We start from the raw sequence: 27529 nt of genomic DNA, 5'->3' as shown, positions 1-27529 counted from the left end.
CCAACTATGATGAGACAACTGGCTCTGTGGATACAGGGAGACAAGTGGATGTTAGTATACCTTGATTTTATACAGCTTTTGATACAGTCTCCCACAGCATTCTCACAGACAAGCTAAGGAGGTACAGGCTGGATGAACGGACTGTAAGGTGGATAGAGAACTGGCTGGAGCATCAACCTCAGAGGGTAGTAATCAATGCTATGATCTCTAGTTGGCAGCCAGTATCAAGTGGAGTGCCTCAGGGGTTGGTCTTGGGGCCAGTTTTATTCAATGTCTTCATCAACAACCTAGAAGATGTCATAAAGTGCACCCTCAGTAAGTTTGCAGATGATACCAAGCTGGGAGGGGGTGGGAATAGTAGATATGCTGGATGGTAGAGCTAGGATTCAGAGTGACCTAGACAAATTGAGCCAAAAGAAATCTCATGAGGTTCAACAAAAACAAGTGTGAAATCCTGCACTTAGAACAATCCTATGCACCAGTACAGGCTGGGGGCTGATTGGGCAGCACCTCTGCTGAATAGGACCTGGGGGTTACAATGAACAATAAGCTGAATATGATCCAGCAGTGTGCCCCTGTTGCCAATAAAGCTAATGCCATACTGGGCTGCATTGGTAGGAGTGTTGCCAGCAGGTCAAAGGAAGTGATTATTCCCCTCTATTCAGCACCGGTGAGGCCACATATGGAGTACTGTGTTCAGTTTTGGGCCCCTCGCTACAAAAAGCATGTGGACAAATTTGGGGAGGGCAACAAAAATGGTTAGGGGGGTAGTAGACATGACTTACAAGGAAAGGCTGAGAAAACTGGGCTTATTCAGTAGGAAGGGAATCTCCCACTAGGAGTTTTTAAAAACTCCCAGAAGAGTAAGCAAGGAAGGAGGAAGAAAACTCTGAGCAGACCATCTTGCTACAAGAAGAGACCAGGCTATTGTGCTAGATCTAGCACCAAAGGGCTCCCTTCCTAGTGCCTGGGACAGGGCAGAAGCATTTGGGTTGATTTATTTGCCTGTTTGCTGCTTAAAGACTTTTTATTTGAGAGGACTGCCTGAAAAGCTCCTCATGGAGCAAAACCTGCCTGCAGAAAGCAACAGGCTAGACAACTCTCTTGCACCAACTTAGCATTAAATAAAGTTTGTATTGAACTTCTCAGATACTAGATGTGCTTGCCTATCATGAGTAACCGGTGTTACAGTGCCCTGGCTCTCTTCCAGTTACCAGCATCACAAAAACAAAACAAAAAAAATGGAGCAGGGAGGGGGAGCAATAGCAACAGAAGAGGGAAAATTCCTTCCTAGCCCCATTGGCAACCAGGAATGCCCAGAAGCATGGATTACCCAAATATTTCCACTCTGCACTGCACCCTGGAGACAGCAAATAGAGCATTATTCCTTGTATGTCCACACTGGAGAATCACAACCCTACTTGCATCTTATCTCTTCCATAATCTTCTTTCATAACTAAGCCAGATTGTGGAGCTCTGCTTAATTTTCCTGATACTCAGCATGGCCCTCTCCAACTTCCACTTGCTCTGGACTGCAGAACTCTTCCCTTGATCTCTGGATGATATCTATATGCAGGGATCCTTTGGGCTTCCAACTGTTGCTCTTCAAAGCACACTCCAGGCTATTTCCTAAATAATTCCTGACCAAAACATAGACAATTTCTTCTTAAAAACTTCTAATGAAGGAGATTTCACAACTTTCCTAAGCAGTCTGTTCCACTGCCTCGCTGTTCTAACAGTCAAGAAGTTTTTCCTCGTAACTAATCTAAACCTACTTCACTGCAATTTCAAGCCATTGCTGTGTGTCCTACTCTTTGCAGTGACAAAGAAAATTTATTTTTCCTGTTCTTTATGATGATCATGTTCCCACTTAATTGCATTTCTGAAGCTAAATATGCTTATTTCTCTTATCTTCTCCTTGTTTGGCTTGGCTTCCAAGCACTTTATCATTTTAGTCATCTGCATTTGGACCCTTTCTAATTTCCCCACATCCCTGGGGGGGGTGGAGGCACCACTGCTATGGAAGGAAGGACCAGGACCTGTCAGCAGCTTGCCCCTGACAGACTCCAGCTCCAAAAAAAAAAAAAAAAAAGGGATTGGGCCACTTGCCATAACGTGATGGATAAAATGGATAAAATGAAGGTTTAGTCCTTAGGGTTTTATTCTAAGTCCCACCATTTCAATTTAGGAGGCATAAAATAAAACCTTGGGGATTAAAGATGTACAAGCATCCCTAGGGACAGATGATGAGGAAAAGGCTGAAGTATTCAATGTCTTTTTGTACCTCGGTCTTCACAGGGAAGGTCAGCTCCTGGACTGCCGCACCAGGCAGCACAGTTTGGGACGCTGCCAATGGTGGTAAAAGAACAGGTTATGGTCTATTTAGAAAAGCTGGATGTGATAAGTCCATGGGGCCAGATGCAGTGTATCTGAGGGTGCTGAGAGAGTTGGCTAGTGTTATTGTAGAGCTGCTGGCCATTATCTTTGAAAACTCATGGTGATTGGGAGAGGTCCCAGATGGTTGGGAAAGGGCAAATACAGTGCTCAACTTTAAGAAAGGGAAGAAGGAGGATCCAGGGAAATACAGACCAGTCAGCCTCATCTCAGTCCCTGGAAAAATCATGGAGCAGATCCTCAAGGAATCCATCCTGAAGTTCTTGGAGGAGAAGAAGGTGGTTAGGAAAAGTCAGCATGGATTCACCAAGGGCCAATCATGCCTGACCAACCTGATTGCCTTCTATGATGAGATGACTGGCTCTGTGGATGCAAGAAAAGCAGTGTTTTTAGGAAGCCTTTTGATACGGTCTCTCACAGCATTCTTGCAAACAAGCTAAGGAAATATGGGCTGGATGATGAACTGTAAGGTGGATAGAAGGGTGGCTGGATCACCAGGCTCAACAAGTAGTGATCAATGGCTCAATGTCTAGTTAGCAGCTGGTATCAAATGGAGTGCCCCAGGGGTTGGTTTTGGGGTGTGTTTTTCAATATCTTCATTAACAATCTGGAAAATGGGATGGATTGCACCCTCAGCAAGTTTGCAAATAACATCAAGCAGGTGAGTGTAGGGCTAGGATTCATCAGTGACCTAGACAAATTGAAGGAATGGACCAAAAGAAATCTCATGAGGTTCAACAAGGACAAGTGTGAAGTCCTGCGCTTAGGGTTGAAGAATCCCATGTTCTTCTACAGGCTTGGGACCACCTGGCTAAGCAGCAGTTCTGCAGAAAAGGACTTGGGGTTTACAGTGGACAGTAAGCTGGGATATGACTCAACAGTGTGCCCTTGTTGCCAAGGCCAGCAATATACTGGGCTGCTTTAGTAGAAGCATTGCCAGCAGATCAAGGGAAGTAGCTATTTCCCTCTATTCTGCACTGGTGAGGCCACATCTGGAGTACTGTGTCCAGTTTTGGGCTTCCCACAATAAAAAGGATATGGACAAGTTGGAGAGAGTCCAGCAGAGGGCATAAAAAATGGTGAGGGGGCTGGGGAACTTGAGTTTGGAGGAGGGGCTGAGGGAACTAGGCTTGTTTAGTCTGCAGAAGAGAAGACTGAGGGGGGGATTTAATGGCAGCCTTCAAGTACCTGAAGGGGGGTTTGAAAGAGGATGGAGCTGAACTATTCTCAGTGGTGGCAGATGACAGAACAAGGAGCACCAGTTTTAAGTTGCAGCAAGGGAAGTTTAGGTTAGATATTAGGAAAAACTTTCTCACTAGGAGGGTTGTGAAGCACTGGAACAGGTTACCTAGAAACATGGTGGACTCTCCATTCTTGGAGGTTTTTAAGGCCTGGCTCAACAGAGCCCTGACTGGAATGATCTAGTTGGGGACAGTCCTGCTTTGATCAGGGGGTTGGACTAGATGACCTCCTAGGGTCGCTTCCAACCCTAATTTTCTATGATTCTATGTTGAACAACACAGGACGCAGGACAAACCTGTGTGGGATTCCACTTAAAACCTCCTGCCATTCCTATTTTGATCCATGTATAATTACCCTTTGCTTACAGCTATTAATCCAGTTGTCTATCTACCCCACATTTGTCTTTGAGGAGGTCATTTTAAGGCAACAGAAAGTATAGTTACTAGAGCAGCACTGTAGCAAAAATCTGCACTGTGGTCAGAAACCAACTCAGCTAACCACTGGGGACTCATAAATTACACACTTGCTTCACATTTACTTCACTGAAACCTTTTCAGCTTGGAGAGGCCCCTTATTTTCCCATTTGAGTTTCTATTCTATTTTTTAAAAATCAGCTTATAAATACATTACAGCAAGACTAGGGGATGAAACCCAGCTTTCCCTTTGGCTTAGACACCATTACAGAGGTTTAACAGGGTGACTGATCCTTTCAGGAGTAAGGTGAACTTTGTATAATCATTTCCAACAATACCATATTTCTGTGGTCAGACAAAAATAACCCATACTACTATAGCAGTGCAGATAACCTTCATAGGGCACATCATAACACTTGAAGCATTCCAAAAATGTTCCAGTCGGGACCGGTCCGTAATTGTGGGAAGTGTTGTGGCTCTGATACTATGGCGGCAGGAGTGAGCACAAGCACTTAGCCCAGGGGAGTGCTTGTACCCATCCAGGAGGTGGGTGACCTATAGCTGGGGACATTTTCATTCCTCTGCTTCCTCTTCCTTCCTAAACATGAGTTCAATAAACTTCAATAGTCTGCACAAGCGAAGTCTGCTGTGGACTTCCTTGGGGGGAAGCCAGGAGAGTGCTTGGACCCATGTTTCTGGGTTCCCAGGGGCTGGGGGGTTATGTTGAGATGCTGCAAGAATCTACCAGGGAGTGAGGACATACATAGCTGGTTGCTAAAAGCTCGCTTTTATTGAACAGGCAGGGAGGGCAAGGGACCAAGTTCCAACAAAAGGGGAAAACGGGGCAATATAGTTTTGGCCAACTGCCAAGCCAGCCAGCTGTGGGCAGAGGGAAAGGAGCAATGCACTGTGGGATGCCTGGAGGACCAGTAGACCTACCTCCCAGAATGCTTGGTTTCTGCACAGAGCCCTCCCCTGTGTCGCAGTGAATTGGTTCAAAATGGGGCTTGCTTTTGCAGGTTTGCTTTTGAACATCCCAGGCAGATTTAAACCCATTTAACAGGCTTGCACATCTGTTCGCTTCAGGTTTAAGCTACATTTCCACCGTTGGGAATGTTGTGTGCCCATGCCCTAAGGGAGGAAATACAATATTTGGGGTGAGGAAGGAGTTTCCCCCATGGGCGGATGGGTACACGCTGCAGGGATTTTTGTCTTCCTCTGTAGCAGGGGGGCCTGGCCCTCTCCCCAGGGTGTATAGTGACAACACGGCATGGACGCGCGAGGCTGGCCACCGCGGTTCCCGCGCGGCGGGCTGGGGCCTCAGGCCCGTGCTGCGTGGGGGCTGAGAGCAGTGGCACGCAGTTTCGGTCGTGGTTGCTGCAGGGTGGCTTGGCCAGCGGTGATCCCGCCTCCGTCGGACTAGATGACCGCGGAGGTCCCTTCCCGCCCGACTCCTCTGTGCCCGGGGAGGTGCCCACGCAAGAGGAGCGAGGAGCAGGCTGAGACAAACCTCGCTGCTTCCCGCTTGCCTGAAAGAGCCGCCCGCTGGGGAGCCCTGTGGGCCCGGGGGTGGCTGAGCAGCTCTGGGAGCCCGCCTAGCTCTGCTCCCTTCGGGGACGGGGCAGTTTCCCCCGGCTGCTGTCGCTGCCCCTGCGCTGGGCGGCCACACCGGGGCCGGGAGCAGCGCGGCGGCGCCCGGATCCACCCCGTGCCCCGGGGGCGGCCGAGCGGTTCCCGCAGCTCTCACTTTTGGCAAAGGGCCGGGCCGGGCGGCGCAGCTCCCTCCTCCCCGGGGCGTCGCCCGCAGGTGCCGGGCGGGGCGGGGCGGGCGGCTGGCCCGGGGGTCCTGGGGGGCCCTCCTCCTCCTCCTCCTCCTCCCCGTCCTCGTGCAACAGCGGAGCAGCGCCCGGCTCGGCTCGCTCGGCTCGGCCCGGCCCGGCCCCGCCATGCGGCCCCGCGCGGTGAGGGCGAGGGCGAGGGCGAGGGTGAGTGCCCGGGGGGCGGGGGACCGGGCCGGGCCGCCCGCGCTGACGGCCGCTCTTGCAGGGGCGGCGGCTGGTGCTGGCGACTCTGCTGTGCTGCGCGCTGCTGCGCCCGGGCCCCGCGGCCGCCCGCCTGCCCAAGCGCCCGGCGCGGCCGCGGCCCCGGCCCTGCGCGGAGCGGCCCGAGGAGGCGCTGGAGCAGCTGTACGGGCGGCTGGCGGCCGGCCTGCTCGGCGCCTTCCAGCACACGCTGCAGCTCGAGCCGCGCCGCGCCGCCCGCAGCGCCCGCAACGCCACCTGCCCCGCCGCCGCCGCCGCCGCCCCGCCCCGCCTGCCCGTCAACCTGCGCAGCGCCTCGCCCTGGGCCTACAGGTGAGTCAGCCCCCGCCCTCCTCTTGCCGCGTCCTGCCCCGCCTTGCCCGGCCTGCCCTCCTCTGCCACCCGGCCGGGAAGCGGGGTCCCGGCACCACAGCTGAGGCAGCGCGTGGGCCCTGGCGCCGCCGCCCCAGTGCTGAAGTCCGTGAACCGCAGGACTGAGCTCCCCGCTCCTCTCCCGGCACCTCTTGCTGAGCCCCGTGCCCCGGGAAGGCCCAGCAGCGAGGAGGCCGGCGCGCTGGCCCTGCCCAACCCAGGGGGAGCATCTCCATCTGCTCCCGCACCTTGATATGGCACCCCTGGATGACAGCAGAGGCCCCAAAGGACCCTGCTAACAGGCCTCCTCCCTCCCCCCTGCCCTGTTTGCTCTGGTACCTCCTTACCTTCCCTTTGCCACCCCGGACTGGACCCTGCAGTGCTGAGGGTGGAAAGCCGGGTGCTGCTCCTGAAGTGCCAGGTGAGCGAGAAACATTAGCAACCAAAGCTGGGGCTTAAAGAGTCAAATTAAACTGTCAAACAATAAAAGAGAAGAGCAAAAAGCAACTGCAAGTGGAAGACATAACACCAGATCCAGAGGGAAGTGAAATGGGAACAAGGACCTGGAGATGGAAATTAAGCTTTTTTCTTCAATTGGAAAGTTTATGGCACCATCTGGTAGGTAGCGCTTGGTGCAAAGTGCATCTTCTCTAAACCCATCACCACTTAGCAGCTGTCCCACCCAGATGCCTCTCTTTCTGCCAGAAGGGACCTGATACATAAGTATCACTGAATTCACAGACTTCAGTGTTTAACCCATCCCTGGGGAAAGGAGACCTCTTCTGGCTGCCAAAACCCACAACAGTGCAGGGTTCTGATAATACGATGGGGAGTGGGATGAAGGAAGTTTTGTGAAGTGCTCCAAGTTTTCAATTTTTTTTTTCATGTAGAGCAGGAAATAGATACTTTTCTGGGAGAGCCATGGACTTGCTTGCTCACCTGAAATTTAATTCTGAATAAAGAAAATTCCAGGTACTCTAGAAATAAACTTTTAAGGAGGCATAGTGCCTTTGACAGAAAAAACAGACTCTGAAGGGCAGAATAGCAAGTAGGACCCATTGAAGTGTAGCTGATTCCCTCAGAGAGGAACATTATTGTAGACATAAAAAAATCTCTGGTACTACCATATCTCACAGTACAGGTACACTCTGAACAGTGATTCAATCAGTGATTCTGGGGAATTTTGGGCTCTGAACAACTTTGACAAAGCAACTACTTGGGTGGATGAGGGGAATGCTGTGGTTATAGTGTGTTTGGGACTTCAGCAAGGCTTTTGACAATATCCCACATGACCTTCTCATAAACTGGAAAAATGTGGACTAGACAAAAGGTGGATAGACAACTGGTTGAGTAGCTGCCAGTTATAAATGGATCCATATCAGAATGCAGGAGGTTTCGAGTGGAGTCCCACTGGTGTCTGTCCTGGGCCCAGTGCTGTTCAACGTGTTTATTAATGACCTAGATGCTGGCATAGAAAGATTCTTGAACAAGTTGGAAGATGACAAAGCTGTGAAGAATTGTGAACATGTTGAAGGACAGAAGCACAATTCAGAAGGTCTCAACAGAGTGGAAAGCTGGGCTAAAGCTAACAGGATGAATTGAAGTCCAGGGCAGACAAATGCCAGGTGCTTCACCTTGGGAAGAATAATCAAAAATACAAATATAAAATGGGTGACACCTGATGGGATGGCAGAACTATGGAGAAGGTAGATCAGAGACTCGGTTATGAGTGTGTAGTGTGATATGGTCAGCATGGTTTTGGCATGCATCAACAGAAACATTAAATGATGTGTTTCAGCACAGCAACGCAGGAAGGTGATAAGGTCTCTCAGCACTGGCTAGATCTGACCTATAGTATTGTGTGCATTTTAAAAAGGACTTGGAGAAGTTAGAGAGGATCTATAGGCAGGCAACAAAAATGATAAAGGGCTTGGAAGGCAGGTCATATGAGCAGAGGCTGAAGGAGCTAGGCATGTTCAGCTTATGGAAAAGGCACTTAAGGGGACATGATAGCAGTCTTCGAATACTTGAAGGGCTGCCATAAGGAAAAGGGAAAAGACTTTTCGCTTTTGCTGCAGAGAGTAGGAAGCAGACCAATGGCTTGAAGTTGCTGCAAAGTAGGTTTAGATTGGATATCCAGAAAAACATCTTCACTTTTAGAACAGTGAGGCAGGCAGTGGAATAGACTGCCAAGGGAAGTTGTGGACTCTCCGTCACTAAAAGTGTTCAAGAAGAGGTTGGACAGCCACTGGTTGGGGAAGTGTAGCTGTGCCTATGTTCTACTACAGGCATTTCCCATGCTTCTGGGCTTTGCTGGTTGCCGCATGGGGCTGGGAGAGAATTCTGCCCCTGCACCCTCCCCCCTTGCTGCTTCACATGTCAGGGTTTTGTTTTGTTTTGTGTTTTGTTTTTAAATCTTCCTCAGAAGCATTGAGTGTTAGCTGTAGCCAAGGCTGGAGATTGACTGGAGTTTGCCAGTGCTCCTACTGGGACTTAAAGCCAAAAAGGTTCCTGGCTAGATCGGTTCAGGGCCAGATTGATCGCTGTGTTTGGGGCCAGGAAGGAATTTTACCGTGGTCAGATTGGTATAGAACATGGAAGTTTTAGCCTTCCTCTGTAATGGCAGGTATGGTGCTCTTCCTGAAATTTCTTGAGAATATATTAAGAACCTTTACAGAAGCAGGACACCCTGCTCTGGTGGTTTGGAAGCCCGGAGGTCAAGAGAGGGAGGCCATAGCAGAAGCACTCATAGCGCGGCCCTGTCAGATTCCAACAAATCTGCACAATCATGCTAAATACCTTGTTACACAAGGATGTGAGAAGTGAGGGTGGAGGGGAAGCAGGACAGTGGTGCTGTAGTCCCCCTGCTTTACATGTGGCAACTTAAGTTAGGGTGTTTATATCTTGTGGTTGTGTCAGGGTTGAATGTGTAGTTTTACTGAGAGGTTAGATTATAGATTTGTATAGGGTGATTTGAATAGGGATAATCCTGGCTCAGGTAGGGGTTGGACTAGACAGCCTATTGAGATCCCTTCTAGCCTTACTTCTCTATGATTCTCTGAACTTCTGTAGCAAACCTGAAGCTCATAAATAGCTACAAGCCCTTCAGACTTTGCCTGGGACTGGAAAACTAAGGTGAAATTTGGGCCAAATTGTAATGCCACCTCATCTTTCCATTTGGTGCAATCCATCCCACTCTGACAGCAAGGGGCTTATGCCCATTGAACCCGAGACAGTGACTGAGAAAAAACCAAGCTCTTGTGCATGTCAAGTTGCTTCCATCTAGGATGCCTTCAGACTGCATTACTTCAGGTCAGGAACTTATATGGAGACACAAGGGACAATACTGATTAATAAGAAAATAGGGACACAGGACTGGAAGGAGTCTCCTGGGCCATGGAGTCCAGTCCCCAACCAAGGAGCTGTCTGTATGGTGAAAGGCAGCACTGTATGGAAACATGCAAGCCAGTTGTCTTCACTCATTCTACAATTGAAAGCTGTACTGCTACATTAGCTCAGTGATGCACCCAGATTCACCCAGCTCTGCTCATTGGCCTGAAAACAACTTACATAGCTGCTTCTGGTTCCAGAGCACACAAAGCCAGGTTGGGTATTTCTGCACAAAGCTGCCTTTTGACCTGGTATATAAGGTAGTGCATTCACAGTCAGCTCAGAGTGTTTCTGCCCTGTACTGCATGGTGCTGAGTAGACATACTCTAGAGCAAGAACCTGCCTGGACACAGCATAACAGTGAGATCCGCAGGTTTTGTACCGGTAGACTGTCGTAGGTTCCAGAGTACATCGGAGTATAATGTATGCTGGTTTTAGAAGCATATTAGAGGGGTTGAGAGGCTGTATCTTCATCACTGTGAACACTATACCTAGGGCTCAGCCCTTTTTTCCAATGATGCTATGATACAAAAAGGAAGTACTCAAAAATGGCATGTTTCTAAAGCACTGGAATCTTGAATTTGACTCCGCCTTCTGTATTCACACTTCCATGGAAGGTTTTTCTTTATTTTCAGACTTCCAAGAAGGTATTTGAAACAACTGAGTTAAAAGCTACTCAAACCTAAAGGATCTTGAGTTTTTTGCTGAATGTCATACACACTCTTTTTGTAACGCCCTGCCTGGACAGGGTAAATGAGGCTGTTTGGAGCTCCTTGTCACCGTAACATGAACTGCTTCCAGTATGTGAGCTAACTTAGATTCTTCTATGCTACAGTGCTAGATGGAGTATGGAAATACCCAGAGTTGCTGAATGTTCAGCCTGCTCCAAGAAAAAAAAAATCACCTCATTAATAACCTCCAGCAAATATTTACTTTGTGACATGTTTTCTTCCTGTTTTGAGTTTAAGAAATAATCCTACTCAGAGAAAACAGCCCTTCAGTCAGTAAGGCTTGTATACACAGTTTAATATATTTAGAAATATTAAATGTTTACAAGAAAAGGTAGGGCTTTTCAAGAGACCTAAAAGCCTGTACAGAAACCGCAAATATGCTGAATTGGAGAAATTAGCACATTCTAGTAGCCTGAATAAGTCACAGCCATTAATTCCATCCAATATTTATTCTATTGGAATTTTGTTCTCCGTTGTCCAAGAATAACAAAATATGACCCTAGCTCTGTAATAGTAGGTCTCCAGACAGATTTCTGTGATTTCCCTGGAACGCTATACAGGTACAGGGGCTTGTCTACACAGAACCAATCACAGTATTATGGTCTTTTTTTTTTGTCTTTTTTTTTTTTAAGGAAAAGGTGATTAGAAAACCCCAGCTGCTGCTTCAAGAGCAATAATGTGGGTTTGCTTCTGCCCTGGTGCAGAGTCTGTGGGGGTGGGGAAGATGATGCTAGCATCCCTGCTAAATTGGTTCCCGGGGCTGGTACCCTGCTTACCCAACTCAAGTTATGCTACAAGTCTCTCTGAGCCTTTCTGCCCTCTACTCTCTCTGCAGTTAAACTGCTACATTCCCGCTTACCTTTGCCATAGTGCCTCAGCTTTATTTCCATGGTTTATTTTTCTGACTTTCCTTTTAGTCTGTCTGGGATCTTTCATAGTATTTCCCTATCTTAATTGACCTTGCAGCAGTTCCCAATGTGATCTCATCTGCAGATTTCATTTACCTCCTGTTTATTTTCCCTATTCCAGATTGTTAATAACAAACAGGTTAAATCACTCTTAACTCTGCTCCCTAGGTACCTGCCACAACTCAGTGCTCCTTTTTAATCCTTCATTTCACATGACAAACCTCCAGTCTAGGCCAACTGGATTTTTGTATGTCAGTGCCTCCTTGAATTCCTAACTCATGACACTCACCATGTGGCATCTCATACATCCATCTTTGTCATTCTGTTTCTTTTAAAACAAATAAATTTAGGTTGCAAGATGCACACCCAGTCCATATGCTGCTTCTCTTTCATCTTTGTTCTCCACTTAGTATTCCTTTCCTATTTATTCCTTAAATAAGGAATGCTAAAAAAAGGTCAACTTCAATGGAGTTTGGTTTGCTACACCTTAGAAACACATAAGTTACCATATGGATCTGACCTTTTGCCCATCTACTCTAAGATCCCTCTGCTGGTGGCAGTTAACCCCTGGTATTTCATGAAAAGGCTAAGAAAAAAAATACTATAGCCGCCCAATAAAGACAATAAAAGTCAGTATGTAACCTGAAGCATAAAGATTAATTGTTCACATCACTCTTCATCTTGTGGAGCTATAAAGAAACTGAACTAGAGTCACTAAATTGAAGTGATGCCCCAGATCAGCAGCATGCAAGATTGGGCTCAGAAATATCCAGGATCTAATCTCAAATTGAGGCACAAAGGTTGAAATACTGGCCCTGTTGAAGTCAATGGCAATACTTCTGCCCCATGTTTACCAGTCATGTAGGAAGGCTGATGGTATATAAATAGCATAGTAATACTTTATAAATAATTTCCAGGAATGCTTTCAACTAAACCCTCTGGAAAACACACTTCTCCATAAGTCTCCCGAGAAATATGCCAAACCTAACTTCTAAGCCTTTCCTGTGTCCACATCTCCCAATCTACTTACTGTATCTCCTGTCACCTAAACCCACATCTGTATTTGTTTCTGCCATCTATACATCAGGGCACAAGGATTCTGATGCAGGTTTGAAGCTTTAGAGTTTTTGAGGCAGAGGCTTCCAACAGCTCCAACACATTGTCACTGTTAAAGAAATAGTGAAATTCTCCTTAATACAATGTAAGTAGAGCTAAGAATCTCCATGGCAGATTACATATTGAAGTATGCAATAGGATTAACAATAATTTTCAAAATTGCCTGAACAGTCTTTGTTGGGTTCTTTTCTAAGCTCCTACTCCCTTATGCAGAGGCAAAACAAGGCAGCAGGATACAGGGTGGCAGCAGCAACTTCCAGCTGCTGCTGGCATTACGTGGTGGTCCCAGCAATTCTTATTTTTCTGCTCCTCCCCGAAGTTGGCACCTAGAGCTGCTGCCCCAGTCACCCCACCCTAGTTATGTTTCTTCCCCTACTAAGTCCCAGGTAAGTAGCATTCAATAAAACAAAGTACTCTTGGGAGCAGTCAGGCAGAATTTTGCTAGCGATAGCCAAAGTTGTGATTTGATCCCCTGGCTTCTACGTCCCCTTTATAAGGAAAGGAGTATGTATTTCCTTTGCTCTCTATGGTCCCCTACATGGGCATGTCTATGTGAGATGCTGCTGCACAGTAACTTGATACCACTGTGCAGTAGCATGCCAAAACCATGACACGATTCTACTGCGCAGTAGTATTAGGCTCCTGCGCAGTTGTGTCACAGAAAAGGCATTTGCCAGCACTACTGCGCAGTAACTTGGGTTACTGTGTATTTGTTTAGTACTTGTTTATATACGTAATAAACGTGCAGTAACCACTGTGCAGTAGTGTCTCATGTAGGCAGGACCACAGTGTATGTGCTTATTTGATCATGGGAGCCAGCGTTTGTCCATTTCCCAAGTGGAAATGCTTTTGTAACAAATGTTTTTTCTCTCTGTTAAAATACTGGGTTTAGTGCTCATTAATATAAAATTCTAATTAAAGGGGAATACTTACCTTTGGTAGAGCTAGTTATAGTTGAAAAAACTGCCATGCTTTCAGAAAAAGTTCTACTCGATAATAATCTTGTCATGACTGTGCGGGCTCTGTGTCTAGAACATTTCAGTGCGTCTGGCATTCTCACATGATAGAGTATAAACACCCAAACATTTGACCTGATGGAGGACACAAAGGACACAAAGCTGATATATACCATTAGTCCTTTATTATAGTGCATCTATGCTAGAAACATACATACTTTAGCAGAGTACTAGGCTGCAGAGTACCAGCCCTTATTGAACTGACTGAACCATTTAAAAGATTGACTGTGATTTCAATACTTCTATGTTTGTTATAGATAGGTATATGTTCCTAATACTGGAGGGTTCTTTACATTAATTGATATTTGTTTCATATATTTATCAGGCCAAATAAGTGCTAGACATTTTGAGACTGACTTTACAGTTCTTAAAATTGCATCTTCTCTTCCCAACACTCATGTATATATCAAGTTCTTGGAAACTGAAGTGCTATGGTAAAGGATAGGTATTGTTAGAGATGCCATGTACAAGAAATCATGGTTCCTTACATCTGTTGGCTGCTACATTAATCTCCTGGCTGCTGGCTGGACTGACAGTTGCCCCCACAGCAACAGCCTCTCCTATGCTATCACATAAGGCTGATGAGACCAGTGCTACTAGAATGTAACCCCCTTGCTGCCCAGGGCACAGACTACCAGTTATGCCTCTGCTAAGTAGGCAAATGGCAGGAAATTTGACTTTCATCAGAATTTCTCAAAACAGAAAGTCAAAACTAGTCTCTCTCACTAGCTACTCCAATATGAAATTTGGATCTACTCAGACCAAAAATTAAATGCATCATCTCTGCCTGGCTTGCATCCCTGTGGATGTATCCATTCTCTGCTTGCTAAAAGGCTAATTAGCTTTAAACACCAGCAACTTGATGAGTTACAGTCACATCCTGAGCCATGTACATGAAAGATCCAAGAGAATTTGGAACATGCCCCTGGCCTGTTCAGCAGTGATACTTTCTCTAAGCAAATCAAATATTTTAATCTTTTTTCTAGAGAAATAAACAAAGCTGTTACAATGGAGCTATTTATTTACAGCAGCTGAGGATGTGACCCATTGTATACAAACTGAACCTCCATGTTCTGTAGATGAAAACAGGAGAAGTGGGCATGCAAAGGTACCAACCGTATGAAAGGAAGATGTTAAGCTAGAGACACTGAATGACAGCAGCACTAGGGATCTATCAGAAATCTCAAACAAGTTCAGAAAAGGAAGGTATAGAAAAAAAGAGTGAGGTTTTAGATTAAGGATTTTCCTAATGAGATATAAATTAAAACTGCAGGAACCTGAACCTGGGCCCAAACATCTGGTTTCAACCCACTTTACTGACAGCAACTAGCCAGGCAATTCTGGTCTGTGTCCAAACCAGATCTATTGTTTGGATCCAGTGTTTGGCATAGAATCACCTCTTATTTCTTCTACTTCTTTTATTTTCTAGAGCTGTGTGAGCTACTCCACACTTAAGATTAAGTCCATTTTGAATCTCAGTCTGCCTTTCCTAAAAACTAACTTTTAATCCATTAGTTTGCATGTATAACCCTTTGCCTCAAGGATTCTGATGGGGGAAGTTAAAGTGCATCAGTCAAGGTTTCAAGGCAATACAAAACACAAAAGTTACTTAAACCTCTTATCTTTGAATGAGGCCTCAAGCATCTGTTAGTCAGTCAAGTAGTATTTGCATTGTCCAGCAACAACCTAAACCAAGTGATGGAGATATGCAGGAAATTAAGGTAGAATCTTCTTGCAACAAACTTCAAGTAGGTACCCAGTTTATTTCTGCATAAAGATTCCTGTGCTGGCAACTGCCACACAGAAGCTGATGCAGGGTAAGTCCCACTCCCTATTAACAGCGGCCACACAGTCAATTACAATTTACTGCACTTCAGCTGCTCCCCAGTTCTTGTCTTGTGCCAGGTCTTACCCTACAGAAAAGCACTAAATGCAGGCAGCTTGTCCCTGAATAAAACAATGCTAATTTACCCTGGCTTAGCCTTCACTTCATTTTGGAATAGACACATAATTACCAGAGAGCAGCTGAGTCATGGTAAGAAATTGTTTGTATGCCCACAATTACATCACAGCCAGTGATGGCTAAACCAGACAAATGTCACTGCTTATTTTAGGGTATAACAGCTCTAACAAGTAGCTGAAGTACACTGGGCTCATCCCCACATGCAGGGGCATATGCTTGCAGCCACAAAGAGGTCTGCAGTGCCACAAACCACAAATGCCTAAACATCTGGATGCAGCCACTGAGTTTGAATCCTTTGCCTTTATGGGGGCAAATTGGCTTGGGAGGTAGGAAACATTTAACAAGTTTCAGTCTTTGTCAAGAACTGGAATAAGTGTTCTTAATAGAGAAATGTTTCATGGTAGATCATTTCATTCTAGCAAGAACAACTTGGCACTGTTTACTGTGGGTCAGTGGCCAGGGTTTCAAAATATGAATGGCAGTGGAATTTTATGTCAAAAATAGATTTCACTGTAATCATCAAATTCCACTGGTTCCACTAGTATAGGTCCCACATCCATGTATGGCTGGGGGGGGCTGCATTTGCATCTGTGAAGGGGAGGATTGTTCTTCCCATACTCTGACGCTCCCCACCCCCAGCCAACACACATGTTTTTGGTGGTTAAAATACTGACTTCATAGTGGTGTGGGGAAAAATGTAAAAAGGTCTGTCATGTTGGTCATGTTTAAGTATAAAGGAGCTGTTAAAGGTCTCTGGGAAAAGCCACTTCTTAAGACATTAATACACCATATTTTTTCTCATACAACATGACCCAGAATATAATATATAGCTTGTTTTTGAAAGGCAGAATATAGAAAAAAAGATTGTTCCAGAGTCATAGTTACAAAGAGTAGGGACAGAGCTTAATCTTCAGCTGACTCACCCTCCCTCTCTTGCTTAACTAAGGCTGAAACCCTATCTGCTGCTGAAGGGTGGATATATGTGTTTTTTTAAAAGACCTGAGGAGTGTCCAGAACTGTGAAATAGGAGCAGAGTGACCAGGAACAGTTATCAGATAGGAAGATTGCCTTAAGAAAGGTTAGCTTGATTAGTAGACCATCAAGACAAGTAAAAAGGAGAGACACTTATTAACACCTGTGGAGTAAAGGACAGTGCCATTAAGTCAAGTGACTCATCTGACTGGATGCATTTATATGTGATGCTATGTCATCATAGCAACACACTATGGCGATGTAGCATCAGCAGGCAAAAACCACGATGCTGCAGCTACGTCATCATAGTGATGTGCTCCCTTGGTATAGCGCATCACTGAAGTAACATAGCAACTAAAAATAACCATGCACCACACAGATGGTGCTGTACTTCCAAAAGGAAGTACTAAATGGCAGTGCAGTAACTACAACATCATAGGGGCACGTGTAAACATGTCCACTGAATACTAATGCCACAGCTTTTGCATTATGGAACAGGAATCAAAGCAGGGTACTTCTATCCTGGGTAGAAAATCAGCTTCCCTGCTTAATGCACTCCAATTTGGTAGGGAGGGGAGGCAGTGAATTTGGAGGAAAAGTGATGTGTTATATGTGAGAGAATACAGTATTATGATACGGTATAACCCAAACTGGGCGCATCTACACGTGCAATAATAGTGACTGAATATATTCCGGCTCAATTTGGGCTAGAGTAAACTAATCCCAACATCACCATCTACATGTGCATTTAAGCACAGTAATTTACTGCATTGCTGGATAGCACTTGTATCTGACAGGACTATCCAGGAGTGCAGTAATTTACTGCACTCTAATTTTCACACGTGTAGATGGTGATGCTTCACTGTGCAGCAAATTAGTCTGCTGCACAGTAAAGCATCTTATGTAGGTGCAGCCAACTGTGTATTAGTGCCATAACGTACCTTTCTGTGGGGATGGTGGACTACATTGATTTTGGATGACATGAATCACTCCTCTGTTTTCCAGCAGAAGTGCTTTGGAATAAAGAAAATTTTGACTAGAGCTGTCATCCCTGTGCAGTAGGTATGAACCTGAATCTGTGATGTTTCAGGAAATGTAATTATTCATGAGCCATTTTAAGCCCAGTGTATATACCTGAAACTCGCTTAATTTAAAGAATATAGTGGAAGCACAGAATTATCTTGTCAGTTTGTTTCATGCGTAATTAAATATCCTCATGCTTTTTTTTATCAGATGAATTTTCTTTTGGAGTTTTATATTGACTTGAAAGTTTTTATAAATATTTTTCTCAATATCAATAGTTCTGCTCCTATTTTTGCCATCTCTGTTGCAGTTTTATCAAGCTTTACTTCTATGAAGCAAGGGTCAGTAACCTGTAGCCTGCAGGCCATATCCAACCCAGAGGGGGATTGGATTCAGTCTGCAAAGATCTGATTTGGTCTGCAGTTTGCTAAGGGTGCACCAATTCCACAGCTATTTGATCCAGCCTGCATTTTGCTAATGTGCACTGATCACCACTGGCAGTTCCAGCCCATATGGAGGGCTACTTTTCTTCTATGCAGCCTCTGCTCAGCATTGTTGGAGTGGCGAAAGGGGAATGGTGGCCTGGGTTGCAAGTAGAGTTGCCAAATGTCTGTAAATAATTTAAAATAAAAGAGCTAAAAACTCCTGTCCAAAAATTAAGCCATCTGTAAAAAAACTGAGTAATTTGGAGCTTGATTGACACTGTTTCTGAACAAGACTGGATGTTGAAGGACAGGCAAAAAACAGCAGGACCACCTGATGTCTGAGGAGGACAGCAGCACTCTGCAGGAAGCATTTTCTCAGGGCTTTGTAGCCCATGGGCCCCTTTTCCCCCCAGCCATATGCTGCTGCTATGGCTGCTGCATCCCATCACCAGTCTGTAACACCGCTGGGTCTCAGGTAGGCAGACAATAGTACTTCTTTGGTGGGGGGAGGGCAGGGCCAGCATGGGTAAAGTTGGGAGGTGGAGTGGGTGGGTGGCACTTTGATATGGGGTGTGGTCAGGAGTACCATGGTGTCAGGGTGTGTAGGAGACGCATGGGAGGGGGCAACACAGTGTAAAGTCATTGCTGCAGGGTTGCCTACCCAAGAAATTTTATTTTTTAATGATAATCTGCAAACTTTTTACTGACACCCAAACTTGTTTACTGCAATTGGTGTTAAAACCCAAAATTCTAAACTAGCCTTTGTCCAGGGCCTGGCAGAAGGGTTCCATTTACGTTATATAAAGCACGTATCGGAAAAACGTGGTTGTCAGTAAAAACTTCACAGGTTGTCAGTAAAAATAACTGTCTTGAGTTGGCAATCCTGGTTGCAAGCTATAGCCTCTGTTTGCAAAACATTGCTAACCTGTGGTGTAAAGGAACTGAGACTTGAATTCTGCTATCAACTCACCTAATTAGTCTGTGGTAACTTGAGCTGCTTTAGTCTTCTGCTTTTCTGGCCTGCCTGCCTTAATTCTCTCTCCAGTAGCCATCTCTGATTCCTCAGGCTCTACTTGCTTTTTTGCACTTCTTTTTGAGAGTTCCTTTAAAGGAGATCAGTTTCTACATCAGTCTCCTTATTTGTGGTTTCCCTTTAACATTTAGGGGAGAATGTTTCTGGAGCCTAAAGAGGGTTAGGGAGAGGCAATGCCAGATACCCTCTAGAGCTCTGACTTTAAGCATCGACCTTCGGCAGTGACATCACAACTTCAGCTGTCATCTCTCAAGCAACTGACTACCTCCCATCCTCACCCAGGCACCAGGCCTTGCAGTGGGCTCAAATGCCTTCTGTACCCCCACATCAATACAGACCACATTATCAGTGGACCAAATACCAAGGCATATAACATCCAGAGTTCATTTGCTTGCAGCTCTACCAATGTCATATGTACCATCACCTGCTTACAACATCCATCTGCTGTCTACCTCAGACGGGGTGAGATATACATGCAAAAATGAATAAACATTGATCTGACATCAGTTGCAGAAAGACATAAAAACCTGTGGCAGAATGCTTCAGCCTCCCTGTCAACTTCATCACTGACCTCAGGATTGTTGTTTCAATACAGAAAATTTTTTAAAATCGGTTTGAATGGGAAATTGTGGAACAAGAAATTATCCACAAACTGGACTGTGTTAAGTATGGTTTAAATAGGGACTATGAATTCTTATCTCATTATCTGGATTATCTTTTGTGCCCCTTTTGTTCATATGAGTTCTTTGCCTGTGTCTGTCTCATAGCAATCCTCCTCCCCACTGCTTCCTTTTGTTTCCCCCCTGCTTTCCCACCTATTGGGCATGTCTACATGTGCTTTTATGTGCACCTAAACTTGATGTGAATTTGCCTAATCCTCATTAAAGCAATTTAGACATGTGTCTATATGTACATGTGCTAAGGTGCATAACACAATGTGCAGAGTGATTTGGGACTAAAGTTAATCCCCAGTCAGTCGACATACAAAGTGTTAATATCTACATGTGCATTAAGGCACTTTAGCTATTTGCACCTAAATTTGATACCTAAAATTACCATTTTTATGGTGCATTAAGGGAGTGCACATGTAAACCCTTAATGCATCTTAAAAATGGCTAATGTATCTTAAATTGGCAAATGTAGACATGCCCATTGTATTCTAATCACTCACTCTACCTTATACTCTGCTTTATGTTGTTTTTTTACAGCGATTGATGAAGTGAACTTTGATTCACAAAAGCTTGTGCTTTACAGCCATGTCTAGATATGCACTTTACTGCAGAGTAGACTAATTAGCTGCAGAGTAAAGCATTACTGTCTACACGTGACAGTATTAAGCCAAAGTAAACTAACTTACACTGTAGTAAGATAGTACGGTCAGAGAGTACTATCTTATGCTGGGGTAATTTACTGCAATTAAATGCACATTCAGAGGCTGACTGCAGGCATGAATTGTGCCTGGTCAGCCCAGCCAGCTGAGGGCCAGATTCTTACCTGCTGCCTAGCCCCATTTCTCCACACCTTCAGACAGGGTTCTTTGGGTGAATCTGATATCTTTTATTAGACCAACTGAATAGTTGGAGAACAATTTTTAAGCAATCTTCCAGGTACAAAAACCCTCCGTTGGGCTAAGGAAGTTACAGCAGTTGGTGTGTGTTCTTCCTGGATGGAATGAAAAGTAAAAAAGCCAGAGGCTGTGCTGGTATGCATACAAGAAAGCTTCCTTAAAAATTGTTCTCCAACTAAATAGTTGGTCTAATAAAAGATATCATATTCACCCAAAGAACCTTGTCTGCCTGTGTCCTTAGACCAACACAGCTACAACCTACATCCCTGTCCACACTTTCAGCACACTTGTGCCCCAGCCAGCCTCTCTGCCACCTGCTGCTGTCACCTGGAGCCCAGGGATGAATGATCCTGGCATAAACTGCTCCACCCCAGCTCAAATCGCTGCTATCCTGGGTGCACTTGTAGATGCTGTACCTAGTTTACTCTGGTTCAAACGGCTTCTGAGTTTATTGCATCACATTAATTATGTGAGTACATGCACCCTATATGTATGTATGTATATATATACATATTATTTCATTAGTCTATAAAGGTGCATATATACTCTGCCTGTGGACAAGCCCAGCAGCAGCCAGCACTAGATGCTTCAAAGGAAAATTTAGCAAGCAGAAATAAAGAAATTTGTTCTCCCTCCAGGCGGGTTTCTTCCTAATCCCTAGATTAGGGTGTGTTTTACATTTTAGTATTACCCTATTATCTATATTATGCTTCTGTATGTTGTTATCTGTATGCCTCTTTCTTTCTTGCCAAAATCTTCACTTCATTGACATCTTGTAGTAACAAGTTCTACAGATGATGCAGTGTGAAGAAGTGCTTTTCTTTAGACAACGGATGTATAAACTCCTTAATGATATAATCTGAATTGACACAAATTCACACAGCCAAGATCTTCCTGCCAGAAGACATACAGCAGTCAGATAACTGACTTCAAACAAGTTTTGAGCTGTTATATGCTGTTTACACACAGTTTAAATAGTCAATCTGACCTCAATTATACAACTCAACCTACTGTGTGGCTGTTCTTCTGTAGGTGTTACAGCAAAAGTTGTTCTTGAGGAAGAAGCGGAGGGTAGTTTACTTTTATTCAGCAGTTGCCATCTATCCTTGATTAGTAGTTATTTCCTCGAAAACTTTAAGTGACAGAAGTAGTACACTTCTGCAGTAATTTGCTAAGTCCGAGCACACAAAAATCACTCGTAACGTAACTAGACAGAAAAAGGAGATCAAGTCCATAATCATGTCTATTAGAATGATGACAGATATCATTTGTTTATACATCCTACCTTTGACCACGTATTCAGTGTTCCAATTCAAGGGCAACCTCAGTGACTCACATTTCTTTTTGCTATCTTTGCTGAAGGACCAAAGCAAGAGAGTGAGAAGATCTGAATGGTGAGAATTGCTGCCTGGGGACTCAACTTAAGCTACAGATAATTCCAACAGTTGCAGTGGGGCTTGGAATTATGTTGTAGCCATGATGGGCCAGGAAATGAGAAGCAAGAGTTCTTTTGGTGATATCTTTTATTGGACCAACTGCATAGTTAGGAGAAATGTTAGACACGTTTTAAAGCACTGGAAAAGATGTTAGAAAGCTTAAGCCTAAAAGCTTATCTGACATCTCTTCAAACTATATAGTTGGTTCAATAAGAAAATACCGCCAAGGAACCTTTGCTTTCAATAACTGAGGAAGGAAGCATACTGCAACTCAGGGGTTAGTTGGTGGGAAGGCAAGCTGTTTGGTTTGCAGTCTCTCATAACCTCATTAGTCAGTCTCCAAACAGTGCTATGACTGCATAAGGCAGCAGGAGAGCACAAAAATTGGCTTTGTTGCTCACTTCTAAGGGAGCATCTGAAGATTAAATAAGAGAAAAAATAATGAAGAGGACAAGAAGGGAGAACCTGAAGAGGATAGAGAGAGGATGGTTAATGGTAAACTACACAAGAATTGTAGAGGTCCAAGCAAAAAGGCAATAGAGCCCTTAAACCTCAGCTAATAGGGAAAAGATACAAAAAAATATTGCAGGGAGTATCATGCAATTAAAAATATTTTTAATCATATTGCTGCATGTTTCTTCAGCAATAATAAATGTTAACAAGAATTTGTAAAGTTATGTCTCAAGAAAAGCTCAAGCCCAAAGTTTTTCAAATGTTAAAATCTCTTAGTTTAATACTTAACTTTTCTGCCCAATCCATGATTCAAAAGTTTTGTCTGAATATTTCTGTTCCACAGTTTGATAAATTAGAGCAGTTAACATCTCAGTGCTTCAGTTCCCAAGTAGTTGAGTAAACTGTCCAACACTTTTTTTCACGTACAAATAAGCAGCATGACAGCAACAGCTACAGCTTTTTTCCTGGCAAAAAACCAAAAATGTTTTATAATACAATTTGACTGTCAACAGTTATTATAATGCTTTCCAGATGGTTAAAAAAAAAGCATTAATGGCTCTTTATTTATTTACTTCCATGCAGAATTTCCTATGATCCCACCAGGTACCCCAAGTACATTCCTGAAGCATACTGCCTGTGCAAGGGCTGTCTCATGGGGATTTACGGCGAAGAGAATTTTCACTTCCGCAGCACCCCAGTGTACATGCCAACAGTCATCCTACGCCGTACTTCATCCTGTGCTGGGGGTCGCTATGTGTACACAGAAGATTACATCACTATCCCTGTAGGATGCACTTGTGTACCTGAACAGGAAAAAGAGGCAGATGGTGTAAATTCCAGTATAGATAAACAAGAAATGAAATTGTTAGTAAACCAGAAGAAGCCAGTGTCAGAATGAGGAGTGTCCAAGGGATCCTAAATGCAGTATTGGCCTTGTGTTGCTCTTCTGTTAGCTCAGGAAATTTTAGAGCAATAGGCAAAAAAGATCTCTAACTAACTATGACTGGTGCAGTTATTAGGGGGAGAACTTTGTCTCAAAATATTACTAAGACGACACGTCAGATCTGCATGATGCACAAATTGAAGATCTTTTTAATATGAAACCAAATATTTGTTTCAAATTTCAGGTTCTTCCATTGTTTTAGCACCAAATACAATTTTATTCTACCCTTGCTTATTTCAGATAACATTTTATAAGGGGATATAACAGCATAGTAGCTACTTTCAGAGGAAGCTACTGATTTCAGAGACTGTAAAAAGTCTTCTATTTTCTGCTGTTTGGTAATTCTGTGCTACAGTCACATAAGTGATATTCCCATATCAACACTAGAAAGGAAAACAAAATCATACTGCCCTTCTTTTAAGCAGACCTAAGCTATGGATTTTAATTCCCAATGTTCTTGGCAGCTACAACTTGCACTACTTGCATGTTACAATAGGGAAAACTGTTTCCATTAAGTATTTTTCAGCTGTTGAATTGCTGCAGTCATTCATACAATTCTCTATAGGTGATACCCTTTTTTCTAAAGTTTTCAAACTGCTAAGTATGCAAAATTGCTGATAGAAACCTTGTCTAGAATGTTACAGAAGAATAACATTGACTGTCATCTTTCCAATAGAGAGGATGCAAAAAAAAAAAAGGCTGATGCCAGGATGCAAGACTTCTCTGTAATTCTGCCTTCCCAGTCAATTTCTTAATGTTAATCATGACATCCATGTTCTGTAAAGCTGCAAAGACAAAACGCTTTCATTTTATATAATGTAAATCCACCAAGAGAAATTAAACAAACTAACTAATATAAATCAGGTAGTTGTACAACTTTTGCTACTACCATTTCTCTGTACTTCAAACCGTAAAAAAAGTGAGATGTCTTGTTTTGGTCACAGCATTTGGTCTTCTATTACCTGCAAGCTGCAGCCACCAGAGGGCAATAAGATTTTTTATTTTTGCAGAGATCTGCTGTTCCAACTAGTAGAACACCAAAGGTATGCACATGCACATTGGTAACAGTCTTATTATCTGAAAGAGCATTTTTCCTGTGACAGCTAGATAATACAGGAAGTTATTCAAGGCTGAGTCAGTCCAGTGTATTCTGATCTGTAGACAAATGTTCTATCACAATCTTCCAGTGGGGCTAGGTTGATAGCAAATAGCACAGAACATGCAGGATCACAACTGGAATTTCATTACACAGCAACTAAGGATGAGTACAGTGCATGTATGTATACAGCAGTACATCTACTGCTTTGACAACCCCCAAATTATACTTGGTCCATGTGGGTTTCTTCATATTAGAATCTTCACTGTCTCCAAGAAACCAAGGCATTTCACAAACATTGCTTTCTTTGCGCACACAGATTATAGGGATAGTGGGAGTGGGGAATGGGAAAGACTATGAACACAGTAAAAATTAACAAGATTAAAAAATCATGTTAAATTGCCTGTTTGTCTTAGGCCCCTGGCAGATATTAATATAATTGCACAATTGGGATCAGAGGAATTTTATGCCCGATCCCAACAATCTCGTCTTGCCCTGCCAGATGGGAGAGGCTGCCTGATAGTTGGGCTCATGGTACTCTGGGACCTTAAGCCTGGCATCCTGCTGCATACCTGTTTTTTACAGGTCCTTTAAAAAAAAGTAACCCAAAATCCACATTTTTCCGTGATTAAATGAAACACCACTAATATAGATATATCTATCTATCAAAGATTATATATTAGTGGTGTTTCATTTTAATCACGGAAAAATGTGGATTTTGGGTTACCTTTTTAAGTCAAAGTTGGGGATTTTTTTTTTAATCAGAGAAAACCAGGATCCCTGTTGATCATAATAGTTAAAACTACTGAATTAGTATCACATGTTCAAATCCTTCTGAACAAAAGTTCTGTTAAGTATTTGGATCCTGCCTGGTAAAGAGGTTTTATGGATTCAAGAATTTATAACAAGCTGAATTAACTGTGTTACAGCAATACTTTTATGCTGTCCTAAGTTACAAAGAGCATGGGCAATACTATACAGTAATGTGCCTGGCAGATATTACATTTATCATGTGAGTAATATGTTCATCTCCCAATGAAGGGAAACATGCCATACATGTAAGGTATCTAAGATGTGATGAAATGCTAAACCAACCACAATGATGTTCCTCATTTAATGTTCCATTTAATGGGGAACATCTTTGTGGCTGGTTTGTGTTTGTATTGCACTTAATTTTGAATGTGTGGCATGTAAGCATCCAGGAGTGGCATGGTGTGTGCAACCTTTGAAGTTACCCAAAATGCACATTTTTTCCATAATTAAAATGAAACACCACTAATATATATCTATATATACATTAATATAATTAAAATGAAACACCACTAATATATATCTGTATATACACTAATATATATCTATATAGATATATATCTATAAATACACTAATAATATCTATATATTATATATTAGATCTATATTATTATATATAGATATATATTAGTGGTGTTTTATTCTAAACATGGAAAAATATGGATTTTGGGTTACTTTTTTTAATCCAAAAATTGGGGATTTTTTTTATCAGAGAAAACCAGAATCTCTGATGACCAGTAAGTAAGAGGTGTTTTGGGATTTTCCTTATCGTCTTTAAGTGATACCTCAGCATAAAAAGATGCTTGTTTCTTCAGTAGGCACTGCCTTATTTTGTGCAAGATACACAGCTGCAGTTATTCTCTCGTTAATTTTTTTGGCATTGCTTTCTTCAGTGAGAGCAAAACTGAACCTATAGGCTCAGCCCTATCCAAAGTACATTCTCTGCAGTTACTACATTGAAAAACAAAGAAAGAGTATTTAATAAATAACTAAAAGTTGTTTAGGTGTAGGAACTCATCATTGACATACCTGGTTCACAAGGTAATGAGCCAAATTTCACCACAGATATCCTTTTTTTCAGACTCTTTTTGGGCCGAGGATTCCAAATGTCTAAACCCCCCTCTCCCCCCAGAAAAACCCAACATGTCTATTTGAATAACGTGGAAGAAGGTGAATCCGTTTATTTAATAGTATTTCAGCAAACATGCTGTGCTTTAAGTTGTTGAAATGCTGTGATTACCTATTAAGCAACTCTCCAGTCCCCTGCACAAGCCATGGAATCAATTTAAGAATTTTCACATCACAAGAGCATATTCTTGAGATCTTCTGGGACTCTACGGGCTGAAGGAAGACCAGATATGGTAAACATGATCTGCTCAGCCAATTTAAAACAAGACCACCACCACATGCCTTGGCTTACATTTGAAAGCTTTGGGAATTGGACAGCTTAGAGGAAAGTATTAGATCAGCCCAAAAGCTCAATGGATCAATAGATTAGTATGTTGGAGGCCTCTTTGTTTTTATATGTTAACAGGTGCAGAAAGCTTCCTCTGGTTACAAGCAACCTCATATAGAACATTAACTTAGAAAACTGGATCAGGAAATACACTGGCTCAGCCAGCAAATTACTCAAACAGGAGGAAAGTGGATTTTTTTAAAGTTTTTTTTTTTTTAAGTATGTGCCTGATTTTTACAGCCATTGCTGCAATTTCAGAATGAGCAATTGTTTGCTATTAGTGAAACAACAGAAGAGCACTTCGTATCTTCCATGCACTGCACACATTAATTAATCCTCACAGTAACCCTTAGGTGCATAGTAACAATTCCTGAGATTTTATTGCTATGAATGGAATTTAGATCTTAAATGAAAGGAATTTATTATTTTTTGAAAACTATCAAATATTACAGAGTTATATCACTCTGACATCAACTGCAATGTGACATAGTCCAGTTCCTAACCCTCAGGTTACCACTGCTGCAGCCTAGCATTTGATTTGCACGAAGGGGAATTCATTGGAATTACTTCAAGGCTTACAAAATGTTGACACAAGGCAGACGCTAAATGTTTCACTGAACCCAATCCAGGTCCAATAAAGGCAAACAACTCAAAGTTGAAACTTTATGGGAGCTGAAGCTGATCTGAGAAGCTTCCTGTTGTGCCAGGAAAATCTTTTCATTTTCTGAGGTTGTCACTGGATGACATTA

At 43.4% G+C, this 27529-nt stretch overlaps 1 protein-coding gene and 1 long non-coding RNA gene across 3 annotated transcripts in view; one reads left to right on the top strand and one right to left on the bottom strand.

Annotated features, from left to right (window-relative positions):
* The first annotated feature begins 5175 nt into the window (after nucleotides 1-5175).
* IL17D (interleukin 17D) overlaps nucleotides 5176-27529 on the top strand; it is a 67567-nt gene continuing 45213 nt past the window's right edge. Inside the window, exons 1-3 of one of the 2 annotated variants that reach the window (XM_090029134.1) lie at nucleotides 5880-6010; nucleotides 6096-6403; nucleotides 23058-24278. In XM_090029134.1, coding sequence (XP_089885260.1) covers nucleotides 5996-6010; nucleotides 6096-6403; nucleotides 23058-23373 — 639 coding nt within the window. In that variant the 5' untranslated portion in view covers nucleotides 5880-5995 and the 3' untranslated portion in view covers nucleotides 23374-24278. Of the gene's footprint in view, nucleotides 6011-6095; nucleotides 6404-23057; nucleotides 24279-27529 lie in introns of those variants that run through there. The other variant, XM_090029125.1, reaches the window with a different exon arrangement.
* LOC149875189 (uncharacterized) lies at nucleotides 6410-21942 on the bottom strand. The gene is made up of 3 exons (XR_016439346.1): nucleotides 21598-21942; nucleotides 13521-19089; nucleotides 6410-12636 (listed from the first exon to the last, which is right to left on the bottom strand). It is a non-coding gene; the product is annotated as an uncharacterized LOC149875189 (long non-coding RNA).

This window comes from Crocodylus siamensis, chromosome 1 (genome assembly GCF_052110815.1).
Source record: "Crocodylus siamensis isolate JL-2025a chromosome 1, ASM5211081v1, whole genome shotgun sequence".
NCBI classification, from domain to species: Eukaryota; Metazoa; Chordata; order Crocodylia; family Crocodylidae; genus Crocodylus; species Crocodylus siamensis.
The sequence above is the reverse complement of the archived record's forward strand: the minus strand, read 5'-3'. Positions and strand labels throughout refer to the sequence as shown.